The 14,950-nt window shown below is 37.8% G+C and overlaps 1 protein-coding gene across 6 annotated transcripts in view; it reads left to right on the top strand.

Annotated features, from left to right (window-relative positions):
* prickle1 (prickle planar cell polarity protein 1) overlaps positions 1-14,950 on the top strand; it is a 96,501-nt gene extending 81,551 nt beyond the window's left edge. For all 6 annotated transcript variants that reach the window (XM_062982483.1, XM_016993827.2, XM_062982487.1 and 3 more), the window contains exons 2-8: positions 3,426-3,611; positions 5,595-5,708; positions 7,648-7,785; positions 8,160-8,363; positions 8,591-8,777; positions 9,516-10,373; positions 11,162-14,950. In XM_062982483.1, the coding sequence (XP_062838553.1) occupies positions 3,492-3,611; positions 5,595-5,708; positions 7,648-7,785; positions 8,160-8,363; positions 8,591-8,777; positions 9,516-10,373; positions 11,162-12,000 (2,460 nt within the window). In that variant the 5' untranslated portion in view covers positions 3,426-3,491 and the 3' untranslated portion in view covers positions 12,001-14,950. The remainder of the gene's footprint in view (positions 1-3,425; positions 3,612-5,594; positions 5,709-7,647; positions 7,786-8,159; positions 8,364-8,590; positions 8,778-9,515; positions 10,374-11,161) is intronic.

The following is a 14,950-nucleotide window of genomic DNA, read 5'->3' as shown; positions in this document are numbered from 1 at the left end:
CCATAAAAAGAAAAGGAGTAAAACAACTAGCATTGACAGTATTTTTTGAGTACACAAAATGCCACAAAAGTGTGCAAGTTTTCCAGAACATTTTATCAGGCTGGGTAGTATAAAATGTAAAAAAAAAAATGGATGAAAGAGTACAAAAGTTAACAATGAGGCCAGGTATTGTGCCTGTAATGCAATCTGAACATAAAGAATACAGATTGAATTGGTAGGCGCATAAAGATTAGTTGTCAAATTATTTTCCTCCCATAAATTTCCAATTAAATTTTAATCTTCTTGCTCAAATGTTCAATGACGTCGCTTATTTAGTACGGCAAAAACAGTCAAGTGTTACCCTGAATTTTAAGCACTATAGTCTGGGATAATTTTGGAAAAACTGTGAAATAAAGTGGAGCCCCTTGTAGTGCAGCGGGTTAAACCTCTGAGCTGCTGAACTTGCTGACTGAAAGGTTGATGGTTCAAATCTGAGGCACAGGGTGCACTCCTGCTGTTAGCCCCAATCTAGCAGTTCGAAAACATGCATATTTGAGTAGATCAATAGGTACTGCTCTGGCAGGAAGGTAATGGCGCTCCATGCAGTCATGCCGGCCACATGACCTTGGAGGTGTCTGTGGACAACGCCGGCTCTTCAGCTTAGAAATGGAGATGAGCACCAACCCTCAGAGTTGAACATGACTAGAATTCATGTCAAGGGGAAATCTTTACCTTTACTTATAAAGTAAGATACAATCTATGAAAACCTATGCTACATAATAAATTGATCCAGATACATAGATGGGTAGGGTGGGGCTCTATATAATGAGAAATCATCTCCTGTAGCATTTTTCCTTCAGGGTAGGGATTATATTTGAATGATGAAGAGAGTGTAGCATTTGTTATAATTTCCTCTCTTTTTTGTGAACTACTTGATATTTTGGGGTTTTTTAAAAAAACAACTTTTACTCACATGAAATGAAAGAAGTTAATCTATTCAAATGTAAGATTGTTCTTGAACCGCAGACAGTTGTCAGACTGCACAGGAAATTCCCACAAGAAAACAAAAGGAAAAGGTGGGGCTGGAAGTGAGAGAACAATTTGAGGCTATTTGTAGCACACATGAACCACATTTAGTCTTGGCAAGCGTGGTTTTGACTTGCATTCATTGTCTCAGATGTGCAGATAGCTGCTAAAGAAAGCATGTAGTGGTTGATATAAAGGAGTTAAACTAAATTCAAGACAAGACATACTTTGAAATCCTTCTTACAAATACCTGTGACAGAGGTTTACTTTGCAGGAGGCGACTATTGTTGAGGCATCAATCTGTTTCCACATCAACAATCATTTTTAGAAGTTATAATTAATTGTAATAGTAATCTGCAGTGGTGCACATTACAATTTTTAGATCTCTCTGAAATCCAACTTGGTTACTAAATTTGGTGGTTGTTCATTTCAAGATGGCATGTTGTTATCTGAGGTTTATCAGGGGATTGTAATATAAATGTCAGTGAAATAATCCTGCCACTTCATATTGTCTTGTATAATGTGCCAGTTGAGAATAAAGGTGTATTTTCTGGTATCAGTCTTCTTTAGTATTGCCAAGTATTCAAAATAGCAGTAAGGGAGAGCAGAAATTCATGACATGTAGGGGTGATAATCAGAAAGTCACTATTATCAAGTTTGTATTTGTATTTTTCCGAAAGATCACATGAAAGTATTGATTTTTGTTCACCTTGCATGTATTTCTCTGCAAAATTAACATACTGTTGCATACATAAATTACATGGTACACACATATCTGTCTTTATTTCTGCCGACTCTCCAAAATATGGGATTTTTCTGACGTATAATTCATTCTGTATAAAAGGAAAATCCCCTAAACCTCAACTAGGGGCATTCCTTATATAATGGACACGTATGACTTCTAAAAGGGTTAAAGATTTGGGTCCTAAAACAAGGGCCACCTCTTGATAAGACATAGCTGGAAGTCCTAGACTTCTTAATAGTACTATCTGAACAGAAAAATATACTTTACACAACGGAGGATGAAATTTCACATGTACTTAATCATGCACATCGAAGTCAAACATCCTAGTTTTTTGATAAAGTATAACATTTAGCTCTTCTTAGCTTCTCAACTCAATGGAATTAGATACATGTAGCATAGCACCATAGCTTTTATAACAATCTTTAGGCAGAATTTAAGGGTTTATATTTAGAGAATTGGGGAGCCCTGGTGGCAAAGTGTGTTAAAGCACTGAGCTGCTGAACTTGCAGACCAAAAGGTCCCAGGTTCAAATCCCGGTAGCGGAGTGAGCGTCCGCTGTTAGCTCCAGCTTCTGCCAACCTAGCAATTCGAAAACATGCCAATGTGAGTAGATCAATAGGTACTGCTCCGGTGGGAAGGTAACGGCGCTCCATGCAGTCATGCCGGCCACATGACCTTGGAGGTGTCTACGGACAACGCCGCCTCTTCGGCTTAGAAATGGAGATGAGCACCAACCCCCAGAGTCAGACATGACTGGACTTAACGTCAGGGGAAACCTTTACCTTTACCTTATTTAGAGAATTAAATTGTCTTTAAAGGGATAATTGTGATTTGGGAAACAGAAGAGAAAATGCTATTTTAGTGTTCAGTGCCACTGATTCATGCTACTCCACTCTTTCTGCATCAAGCTAGATAACCACCCATGTCTTCTCTATCCAACCTAAATATTTCTTTATTCAATGTTATGCTGACTTCAGAGGATGTCTTTGGAAATTCAGAAGATACTTTGCATATTTTGGAGTCTTGGGCAATGTCCAATGGCGGTTAGGGGTGTCAGTGAACTTTGAGGGAATTTGTTTTGGGGGTTACAGAAATGAGGGCTGCTTGTGTGCCACCAGCCATAATTTTCCCCAATCTGATCTACATGTAGCCTTGGATTCACCTTTGTATTTTTCTGTGTTCAGGACTATTGTAAAATATTTAAATCTGAAGCTGATAGTGATTTCGCACTATTTGTGCCCAATTGTTGCAACTACCTCTCATTTTTTTTAAAAAAATCAGGCAATGTCCAGTTTAGATGTTCATATCTCAGCTGGATAAAAAGGAACAGGATCACCTTTCCCTTCATGATCACAACATAAGATAATGAAATATGAAATATGAACTAGTTTAATAACTGGTTTACTAACTGGGATCTTGAACAAATACTAAATCAAACTCTAAGATACTAGTTAAGCAAAAAGATTATCTTGCTTAATAAAATTGTTGCTGTGTATGCTTAGGCTGTGTATGTTTAGGTTATCAATAGAAATTGAAAGCAAAACCTCTTTGGATTGTTATCCTGTAACAGAATGTAAATGGTTCACCCAACAAAGGATGTAATCTTAATTTTTTAAAAAATAGCAATTAGATTGTTTTCATTGCAAATCTGATTTTTTTTCATCTCTCTGTCTAGAGCCTTTAATTGATGAACTGGAGCTAAATATCTTGACACTGTCCCGCTGACTTGTGACTATTGGAAATGGAGTCAAAAGTTGGCAACCTTACATTTGGCTTCCAGCGAAGCTCAGCATCAGATGATGATTCTGGATGTGCCTTAGAAGAATATTCATGGGTTCCTCCATGTCTTAGACCAGAACAGGTAAGAGATGCATGCTTTAGATCTGATTTAAATGCCATTCAGAAGGATGTTTTAGGAATGTGTCATTGTTGGCGGGGGGGGGGGGGGGAGGCTGTTCTCATGTGTTATACTGCAATTGATGGTATTTCCATAACATTACATTCCTCCTTAATCAAGTATTTAAACAGTATAACCATTGGCTTGAACAATAATTATGTTGGTATGCAAAAAAAGGATTCCAGTCTGTATCTTTCAGGCTTGTCAAACACAGTAAAATGAATGCAACCTTAATTTCAATATTTTTCTCCAGTCATAAATTAATAGCTTGGGTGCTTAGCTCTCCTTTAGTGACTGTACATGTTGAACAAAAAAACCACAATAATAACTATAATAATAATATTTTTAAATCAGGCCAGTTTCAGGGCAATATGCTATGTAATAAAAACTTCTAGACTTGTGATGCTTTGAATATCTCATTAAACAAATATGTCACCTGTATTTACATTAGCAAGCATACAATATGAGCTAACATTGCTGTAGGAATAATCATTTCTGTGTATACTAGTTGATAAGTAGCTTGTAGAAGTGGCCACAGACAGGAATGAATACTTGTTATGTGATTTAGCTATGGCATCCCGTGAATGTCTTCTATTTTTATTTTTAAAATAGTTCTATAAGGCTGGTTTCAACCTAGTGACCTAGTTCTCATATTGCAGTACACATTCTTTGTGAATGACCAAGTGTGCTGGTGCAAGCTACTCCTCTTGCCAAAAGAGGCAGCTAAAGAAACCAGAATCTGATTTTTTTTTCATGTCAGGAGTGACTTGAGAAACTGCAAGTCGCTTCTGGTGTGAGAGAATTGGATGTCTGCAAGGACGTTGCCCAGGGGATGCCCGGATGCTTTTTTGATGTTTTTACCATCCCTGTGGGAAGCTTCTCTCATGTCCCTGCATGGAGCTGGAGCTGATAGAGGGAGCTCATCTGCGCTCTCCCTGGGTTGGATTTGAACTGGCAACTTTCAGGTCAGCAACCCAACCTTCAAGACAGCAGTCCTGCCGGCACACAAAGGTTTAACCCACTGTGCCACCAAAATGAGAAAACTGGCTTGTTGTTACTCTTAAACTAGAAACATATAGCATGGTTTGTTCTTGGATTTGTACCAGCAGATTTGCTTATTCATGATAAACTAGAATTCTGAATCATTTTACTTACTGTGACCACTGCAGGATCTGTTAAATTTTCAGTTGCATTATTGCCAGTAATTATTGGCAAAGCTGGAAACAGAAATCAATAATCCTTTTGATGGTAAAAAAAAGTTTCTTTTGTATTTGGATTTTTGTTAGTCTGTTCAGAAATAATTATCCTTTTTGTAATTCTAATTTAAATAACAAGAATAATAGACTGTAGATGACTTAGAAGCAATTTTGCAGTGGTTGCATAATTTTCTTTTTTTGTTTTTGTTTTTGTGCTTTGTGGCACAAAAGCTATGTTTCCTATCATATCAGATAGGAAATGTAGCTGCATCCAAATGTTTCTATCAAAGTTGAGATGGAAAAAATGAAGAATCAACACAGGTTTCCAAATACAGTTTGATTCTTTGGTCTATTCAATTCTGAAAGTCTGGCTGGTATCAGCTGTTTTCTGGAGAACTTCACACATTGTGTAATAAAATGCAGTAAGAAAGCATGGAATGTAAAGAGAGCTACTAAATATCCCTGAAGGAGGTGGAAACTAGATTTGCATAATTTATAACACCTCTAATTGTCACTGGAAATTGCATTCCTGAGCAGCAATTCAACAGCTGGGTGCTAGCTATCTCTGGCAAACTACGTAGTTTTGCTGAGTTTGCACATCTGGTCTTCTTAGCAGGAGGAATGCAAACTTTGTTGAAGGTGTAGCATAGAAAATCTAGTATGCTTTGTAAACAAAACCCAAGATATGGCAGTAGATCACAATTATTTTTAACAAAGGAGTGATTATGTGTATTTCTGGTCTCCAATTTAGGTACAACTGTACTTTGCTTGTCTGTCAGAGGAGAAGATTCCTTATGTTAACAGTCCAGGAGAGAAACATCGAATTAAACAGCTTCTCTATCAGCTACCACCCCATGATAATGAGGTAGATATAACTATTTCAGACACTACAGAACATGAGCATGGGGACAAACTTCTGGATGTAGTTAAGTGGGAGATTGCTGTTACACATTCGTTTCATTTAATATCTAACTGGTCACTGTAAAAACAGAATGCTGAATCTTCCAGTTTCTGAAATTCTGAGTATAGATCCCATCTGATCTTGGAAGCTAAGAAGGGTCAAGCCTAATTGGTACCTAGATGGGGTCTACCAAAGAATTCAAAGTGCCTTGGATTTTACCTCCTAAGCATGTTGGCAGGGACGTCCAAGAGATGACATCAAAAACATCTGTAGAACCAGTTTGGGAACTATTGTTGTAGGCTGTATTTCAGATGAAAACGATGGAGTATTCCTTGCTTAAGAAAACCCTTATAAATACAAAGGGTTGCCATAAGTTGTGAGGTTATTTGAAGACACCTATGCATACAATCTGTGAATGGTTTGGTATAGAAAACCGCCCACCAATGGCACTACCTTTTTGCTGTGATGGGATTACATGAGGCAAGAGACTATGCTGCTGATAGCAATATCAGGCAGGCTTTTGCTGAGAAGCCAGACTAAATGTGACAAACAGCTACTGGGCAGCAACAGTAATGGGAGGTGACACTGGCAGAAAATCTATCAGAGACAATGCCAGTGGTAGCATACAGTTGTTATTATTGCAGTGGTGGAGACATGGTAGATCCCTTTGGAATGTCTTTTACCATTAAAATCCTATGATGAGATAATCCAATTTGAAACAAGAGATAGTGCCAGAATATGAAACTTTCAGGTCAGATGTCACTCAGTGAGCTCCTGGCGTACAGCTGAGGATAACTACAAGTAGCATTGTGGCCAGTGATACAATTGGATTTAAGGCAAAAGAACATCCAGTGCAGCCATTAGGATTGCCTGGTTTGTACAAATCTGGGGGAGACAATTTCTTCAATCAGGATATGTTTGGAAGTCCTTTACTGGAAAATACGACAACTCAGCCTAAAACAAATCAAGATGTGTTAACCAAAATAGGACATAAATTGGCAATTTTGTCAAAAAAGGTTTGGAGGCTGGTGGACCTGGCTGGGAAATTCTTAAAGTTGCATTGTAATGTATTTGGAGGGCATGAAGTTCAGGTAAACCGATGTAAAATTACAAAAGATGTATTGGTGCAGATTATCTGTTGCATTTTTAAGTTAGACATAATATAAACTATATTTTGAACTATATTTTATCCTTAAACTATATTTTATTGACCCACACATTGTAAAACTAAATGTACATAGATAACACTCACCAAAACAATATCTGCAAGTAGGATATGCACATAGCCACTGATATTTGTTTCATATAAGTATAATACAGGCTGCCCCCAACTTATGAACAAGATAGATTCTGTAATTTTGCTCTTAAGCTGAATTTGTATGTACTTTGGAACAGGTACATTTTTCAAGTGTAACTCCAGCCAAATATATATAATTTAGCTTTGGATAGCATAGGAAAGGGTTAAAGCCCCTATGGTGTTTATTTTGCTGTCTGTGCCCATCACTTTCTATCCCTGTGATAATTGGATTCTAAAAAATTTGGCTTGTTGTGGAACCAAGGATTGGTGAGAAAGCTTCAGTGGAGACACCTTTTCCCCATGACAACTCTTTCAGGAGTGAAGTTCCCTTCCTGGGGGTAGGTTTCTCTTACTTCCTGTTGTCTAACCCCTGTTCTTATCTGAGTCATTTGTAAGTTGGATGTTTTTAACTCGGGGACTGCCTTTACTTCTTAAAGACAAAAAAGCAATGAAATATTAATGGAAATATTGAAACGTTTATTGTTTTTGCTTCCTTGACGTGGTCGTAAATGCAGAATTTTAGTTACTGAAAAAACAGTAAAATACACATTTTACTTTTTAAAATAATCAGCATGTATCCTAAAGTTGTTTTTTGTTTTCCTAAAGGTGAGATACTGTCAATCTTTAAGTGAAGAAGAGAAGAAGGAACTTCAGATATTTAGTTCCCAGAGAAAGAAGGAAGCCCTGGGACGAGGCACAGTCAAATTACTTCCTCGAGCAGTTATACATGCTCTTTGTGAACAGGTAATTTATTTATGTGTGTGTGTGTGTTTATGTATATTGTTTAAATTAATGTCCCACCTGCCCAAACTGGAGCTAAGGTGATTTATTGTTCCATCTGTTTTAACTTAGCTATGTGTAACTAAAACTATGGAAGAACAAACAATTCTGGCCTAAAGGTTTGAAAAAAAAATAGTTAATAGGACTGCTTAAAATTTACAAGCCTCACCTGTGCTCAGATTGCTAAGTGGTCAAGCTGTTCCCCTTGGGCTATATTATATACAGCTATGCTTTCCGAAAGAGCAAGCAAATAAATAAATAACAATGACTAAAGAACACCTGAAGGTCAAATGAAACACTGGAAAACAATCTTTGACCTTTCCTGTTTTTATTTGCAGTGTGGTACAAAGATAAATGGGGGTGAAGTTGCAGTGTTTGCTTCAAGAGCTGGGCCTGGAGTTTGCTGGCATCCATCCTGTTTTGTGTGCTTTACATGCAATGAACTCCTTGTTGACTTAATCTATTTCTACCAAGATGGGAAAATCCATTGTGGCAGACACCATGCTGAACTGCTCAAGCCACGATGTTCTGCGTGTGATGAGGTAATCTTGCATTCACATAATATTTACGGTAGAAATGGTGATGAACATTATGTTTCTTGTTCAGTTAAGCAACTAATGTCTTGAAAAGAAAGGTTCATATGAATCTCCACAAACAAACTTCTCTACTGGTTGAACAAATATGTCCGTATATTGAAAGAATATTGTGATTTCACATATTAGCCAGGGCAGTGTGCAGTTCTGAATCTTTGCCCCTTTGTTCCCCTTAGATTATTTTTGCTGATGAATGCACAGAAGCAGAAGGTCGTCACTGGCACATGAAACACTTCTGTTGCCTTGAGTGTGAAACCATACTTGGAGGACAGAGATATATAATGAAGGATGGGCGGCCATTCTGCTGTGGCTGTTTTGAATCCCTTTATGCAGAATATTGTGAGACTTGTGGGGAACACATTGGTGAGTATCTTAAAATACAAATTACAAATCTTAAAATACAAAATATGCTGAGGGTGTCCCTTACTCAGTGGCCGAAGTTATAAAGACTGTAGTTGTATTGTCCAATTTGGTGGCAAAGTAGGGAACCAGACTCTTGCAGGGCCCATTCCCCAAGGTATTGTGTTTGGTATCGTAAAACTAGCATTTGCAAATTAGTGGGAAAACATTTCAGTCTCTCAAAATATTCTACTGCTGACCTCAAAGTTACCACATGCCAATAAGACGTTATTGGCAATATTTGCAGAATTACTCTATTAGCATATTTAATTCTATCTCTTCTATCTCAGTCTTCTCTAATTAGAACTGTTGATCTCTTTATGACCTAGGCTATTAAATTAGCATAGCACACAACTAGATGAGGTGCTATCTCTGCCAATCGCTTTTGTGATGGGGAATATTTCAGAGTGTGTGGCAGCAAAAAAGCCTTTTGTTAGACTAGAGCATATTTCAATCATCAGTCAGATAGGTTTATGCAACAGAAAATTTGTTAACAATTAACATGCTACAAGATTTTTTTTGGCAACTCAATTTAAATTAAGCATAAAAGTCCTATGTCTATAGTTTTAGTTTTGTGTTTATAGTTATGCGGGCATGAGAAAAATATTTTATCTACTATATAGCAGAAAGATTAGGCAGGAAAAATACCAAACAAGTAAACACGTACAAAACTCTGAGACACTTTTTTTTCCTTCCCAACAGGGGTTGATCATGCTCAAATGACTTATGATGGACAACACTGGCATGCTACAGAAACTTGCTTTTCATGTGCTCAGTGCAGAGTTTCTCTACTTGGATGCCCTTTCCTTCCCAAGCAAGGCCAGATTTATTGTTCTAAATCCTGCAGCCTGGGAGAGGATGTTCATGCTTCGGACTCTTCGGACTCTGCCTTCCAGTCTGCTCGCTCAAGAGATTCCAGACGAAGTGTTCGCATGGGGAAAAGCAGTCGGTCTGCAGACCAGTGCAGGCAATCTCTCCTCTTGTCACCGGCACTGAACTACAAATTCCCTGGGCTTTCCAGCAATGCTGATGATACACTGTCTCGGAAACTGGATGATTTAAGTTTGTCAAGGCAAGGAGGTTTTGTAGATGAAGACCTCTGGAAAGGAAGGGCAGAGGAAGTACCTGATGATCCAGAGGAGTGGGCTGAGCATGAAGACTACATGACACAGCTGCTCCTAAAATTTGGCGATAAAGGCCTCTTTCAGCAGCCTGTGGAAGTAGATGTGAGATCAAATGAGCCGTGGATATGTGAGAGTATGGTTCAGGGGAGATCAGAATTGAAGAAAAATAGTCAGAGCCTAGCAAGTAAGAAATACCAGTCAGATATGTACTGGGCACAATCCCAAGACGGGCTGGGAGATTCTGCGTATGGAAGCCACCCCGGACCTGGAAGCAGCAGGAAAATCCAAGAATTGGAAATGGAACATGGCGCAACTAGATACAAACATGACCAAAAACCATGGTATGATGACTCACTAGAGCGTTTATCAAACCTGAAGCAACAGGAGCAGTGTGTTCGGGATTCAATGGATTCACTTGCCCTATCTAATATCACAGGTAAGATAACAAATAACTCTATCTTGCAGTTTGTTTCATTTAGAGAACATTTATGTGATTTAGTCTACAACAGGCATTAGTTGATAGTTTTTCTCCTCACCAGGGTGTATTCCCCTTCGTATTCTCTAGACAGGAATTATCTCTCACACAAGGGTTAAAATGAACTTCTCAGATTAGGTCCATCTTCTTTTACTTACTAGTCTGCTTACAATCTTACTTTACTCTTCCTCCCCTCTTTTTAATTTCTTTATTACTTTATGCAATTTTAATTACCCTTTTAACCTTTACTGTAATTCCTTTCCATACATATATTGTAATTTACTTTTTTGTCTCTATCCCTTTCAATCAAGAATTGATGAACCTTATTCCTATCAATCGCCATAATAATTGTCTTCCAAATAATAGCACATTGTTTTTATACTCAGAATATTCAGTGTGTGTGTATGTGTGTGTGTGTATATATATATTCAGAATGAAAAGTTTGCTTTCAATTATAGGTCAGAATCCTAAAGAGGACCTGCTACTTTGTGGATTTAGGTCTGCAGGAATTAGAATTGAGCAATTTTGTTACATCTAAATACAGTAAAGGACTGTTGTCAAATTACGAAGTAGGAGAGCCAAGAGAGTGACCAAGGCACATTGGAACTGGTCTACATAATGGAGGATTTCAGCCAACAGATTTATTATGTTTTCCATAGCAAGAATTTTGTGGAAAAAATGGAGGAGCAGTGGTGCTGCTGATATATAATATATATATTACTACAGAATTGTTTCTGTTTTCTTTCTAGGTGCTTCTGTTGATGGAGAAGTCAAACCAAGACCTTCTTTGTATTCCTTACAAACCTATCAGGAACTGGACACAGAAGACTGTGAGAAATTGAGCAACATGGGAACTCTGAATTCCTCAATGCTTCACAGGAGTACAGAATCTTTAAAAAGTTTAAACTCTGAATTATGTCAAGGTGAGTCTCTGCCAGAAGAAAAGCCGATGCATGTGCCCGTACTAAGAAGATCCAAATCACAGAGCAGGCCTCAGCAAGTTAAGTTTTCAGATGATGTTGTTGATAATGGAAATTATGAGAGTCTTGACATCCGTCAACCTCCAATGAGTGAAAGGACTCGCAGACGTGTTTATCAATTTGAGGACCAAGGGAAGAGGCATCATCATCGTCACAGGAGGAGTAGAAAGTCTCGTTCTGACAATGCACTTCATTTGGCTGCAGAAAGAAAACCTCAAAAGGAGAGACTTAATTTTTATTCTCCTCAGGATTACAGCAAGTTAATTCAAAATAAAAGTCCTCATGCCATTCGGGCATACACTCCCAACTCATACAGTCAGTATACTCATGTTGCCTCCAACTATGCAATGGGGAATCAACGAGATCAGGTTTTTGGATTTTTTGGTGAAGAAGAAGACTCTTGGTGTTCGTCTTCATCATCATCTGATTCTGAAGAAGAAGGATATTTCTTAGGCCAGCCAATTCCACAGCCCAGATCAGTGAGATACCCCTACTATGCAGATGTCCTTTCCAGCCCACCTACTGAGCTCCCCAGTTCTCACTTTGGACAGAGAACAAAATCAAAAAAGAGAAAATCGCACAAAGGGAAAAACTGTATAATTTCTTAAGTTTTACTAGGAATTATTGACTCTGTGCCTACACTGTTTTTCAAATCCTATGTAGATAAATGGTTTAAATAAAGCCTATAACATGGACTGTCCATCCCATGGATTGTCCATCTATGTCATCTCCCAAGGCCCTGTATGTAATCAACAGAATTAAGATGTAAGTTTGATTCTATGCAGATGTAGCATTTAGAAAGCCCTTCTAGCAACTGAAGATAATCCAGTAAAACAAGAAAGACGTGCAGTCCTAAAATGGAAAAGAATTTATCACTTTGGGCAAAGATCTCATTTCATACTTTAATTGTCTAGTTAAAACCATATTTGTTCAGCACAGATGTGGGTAAGGTTGGCCATAGAAGATGCTGGACTGTATCTCCCATAGTATTTAATCATTTAGTGTGCTATCTTGGATTGATGGGAGTTGCTGTTCAACAACTTCTGAGGACAACATATTCCTTAGACTTGGATTAGTGCTACATGTATGAGCTGGAAGAAGCCCAAATAATAGTTTCAGCTGGTGCATGTCTGTTTCTTTTGTGCGGTTAGTAGGACCACAGTGAGACTTGGTTTCATTTGCACTGGCCGTGAGACTGTCATATGCAAACCAGAAATAATATTTGACAAACTTCCAGGTTTGTTAAAAAAAAAAAACAAGCTAATAATAAACAGAATAGTGTGTTGAGTGCAACCTGGGGGCCAGGGTTTAAAGCAAACTAATCTGTATTCTAAACGGGTTATATTTAAACCTCACTTTAAACGGTGATGAGGAAACATGCTTACATTAATCGCCTACTTAGTTAATAATGTATAACTGCAGCACATCTCCTGACCCAGCCCTCCAAGCCCACTTTGACTACCAACTGCCCTGAGTGATGGATGTCTACTTAGATGGCAACCAGGGCACAGGAGAATGAAGTTTCTATTTCCCTCCCATCTGCAATGTAGAATTTTGAAAGTTGTCCTTCTGATTGTCAAAGCCTGGAAACCACCTCTTCCTGAGCCCTGATCACCATCTGAAGAAACTTTCATCACTCAATGTGGCTGGTGTCTGGTGAGGTGAGAAGGGTATTTACAATTGTGGCAAAAGTGCCATAACCACAAATACATAGTATTACTCAATACAAACCATATTCAGGGGTAACTGCTACTAATCTGTAACCACAATACTCAGTGCCAGCCATTTACCACAACATCAAACATTAAGCCAAGTTTTCAACTAAACATCTACTGCAGGATCATCTAGGACGTCTTCCCATGTGTGGATATAATACTAATGAGGGGCCGTCAGTCTGTGACATTCCATACTTGTTGGATTTTAAAAATATTCATAGGGAAACAGGTTGCCAGTCTTCCACCAAACATGGTTTAGTATTGTTTGCAAACATAGCCAGTGTCTCACATTGTGCATTCCTGTTAATCGGATCTCTGTATTAATGCCGCCCAACCAGTGTTTTAAATCCTGCCAAACTGACTTCTGTTTAATTTTTGTTTGAGTGATCTTCACTCAGGAAAAAGCAATTGAGCATAAAATGTTCACTGCCCTCAAGCAACTTTTCATGTGTTGTAAGCCAAAGCCCCATGTATGAAACTAATTGTATGAACTTAGTGAGTCTGCTTGCTGTTGTAAAACAAACAAGGATCCTGAATGTCGAAACATTACCCCAGCTTCCAAATGTAGTATATGAGCAGCAATTAGAAACAATATTTATAATGTACTATTTCATAGCTGAAACTATGTTCATAACACTGCAAATAATGTACATATTGTAAAGTTAAAATTTAAGACTATTTTTATATCCCTGAATTGAAAGACATTTGTTTAAAATACAAAGAGTAGTTTTATTTGAGGGTTTAACATCAGCTTGAGTCAACAGGGGTTTGCTAAATGTTCATAAGTTTATAGTAGTGACATGTTTAATTTTTGACAGTAAAGCTCTGTTTGCATGGTGGAGCTATGTAAATACTGTTTAAGCTAAGGTTCTTAATATTAAAGGAATTATTTATGGGTCAAGGAAACCAAATTATGTAGGCAGCGTGCACACACATCCTGGTATATACAAATTCATCAAAACGCACAGCTTGGTATTACGTGCAACTGAGTACTGTTTTAGAAACTGACACCATGTTTTAAAGTGTATACTGAATGGTTATCTACAATTTACAAAAAAAGTCCTTTCTTGGGAGTTGACATACACCAGCAGTGGAATATTGCAAGTTATATAAGCAGCTGTAATTTAAAGACTGTTGAGCCACCATCTGAAATTGAGATATGAAACATTGTTTCTGGTTCAGTTTAATAACCAAACTGACATTATGCATAGGAAATTATGGTTTTGTGCTTGTAAAAAGAATGGACTGATTGGAAAAGGAAGGCGGCTCCTATCATGTCTCCTTTCTAAAACAAGTCAAATACAGCTCTACATCTTATCATTTTCTCAATTTACCCAATTTGGAAAAATCTTTCTGGAGCTGTTGGTATTCTTAATGGTTTTCCTGATTCTAAATTATATTATGCCCCTGAAATGGGCAGCAGGGGCATCTCTTACAAACATAGCAACATGTCCAGGAATACATCACATGCTTCTTTGCAAGAGATGCATATGTTTAGGACATTGAAACTAGAGAATATTCAAAGTGCCAAATCACAATTGTGCAATGGATTCATTTAAAAGTAGATCTTTATCTTATCAATGGATACTGTGGTCAAAGATAAGCCACTGAGCTGCGTCATAAGGATGCTCCACTTGTATGACCTATTGGGAAAGTGAGGCAGACACAGATTCAGCATAGGTAATAATCCTTGAAATATCAAATTAATCTGGGCTACTACACCATTTGTACAATGTCAACTTGTATAGCTCTTGTACCTGTTTAAAATTGTTGTCTTCAGTACACCCATTGTAAAAATAAACAAATCCATTAATATGCTGCAAACTCCACAAGCAGAACAATA

The sequence above is a fragment of the Anolis carolinensis genome, chromosome 5, assembly GCF_035594765.1.
Source record: "Anolis carolinensis isolate JA03-04 chromosome 5, rAnoCar3.1.pri, whole genome shotgun sequence".
Taxonomy (NCBI): Eukaryota; Metazoa; Chordata; class Lepidosauria; order Squamata; family Dactyloidae; genus Anolis; species Anolis carolinensis.
This window is presented reverse-complemented; position numbering and strand designations above follow the sequence as displayed.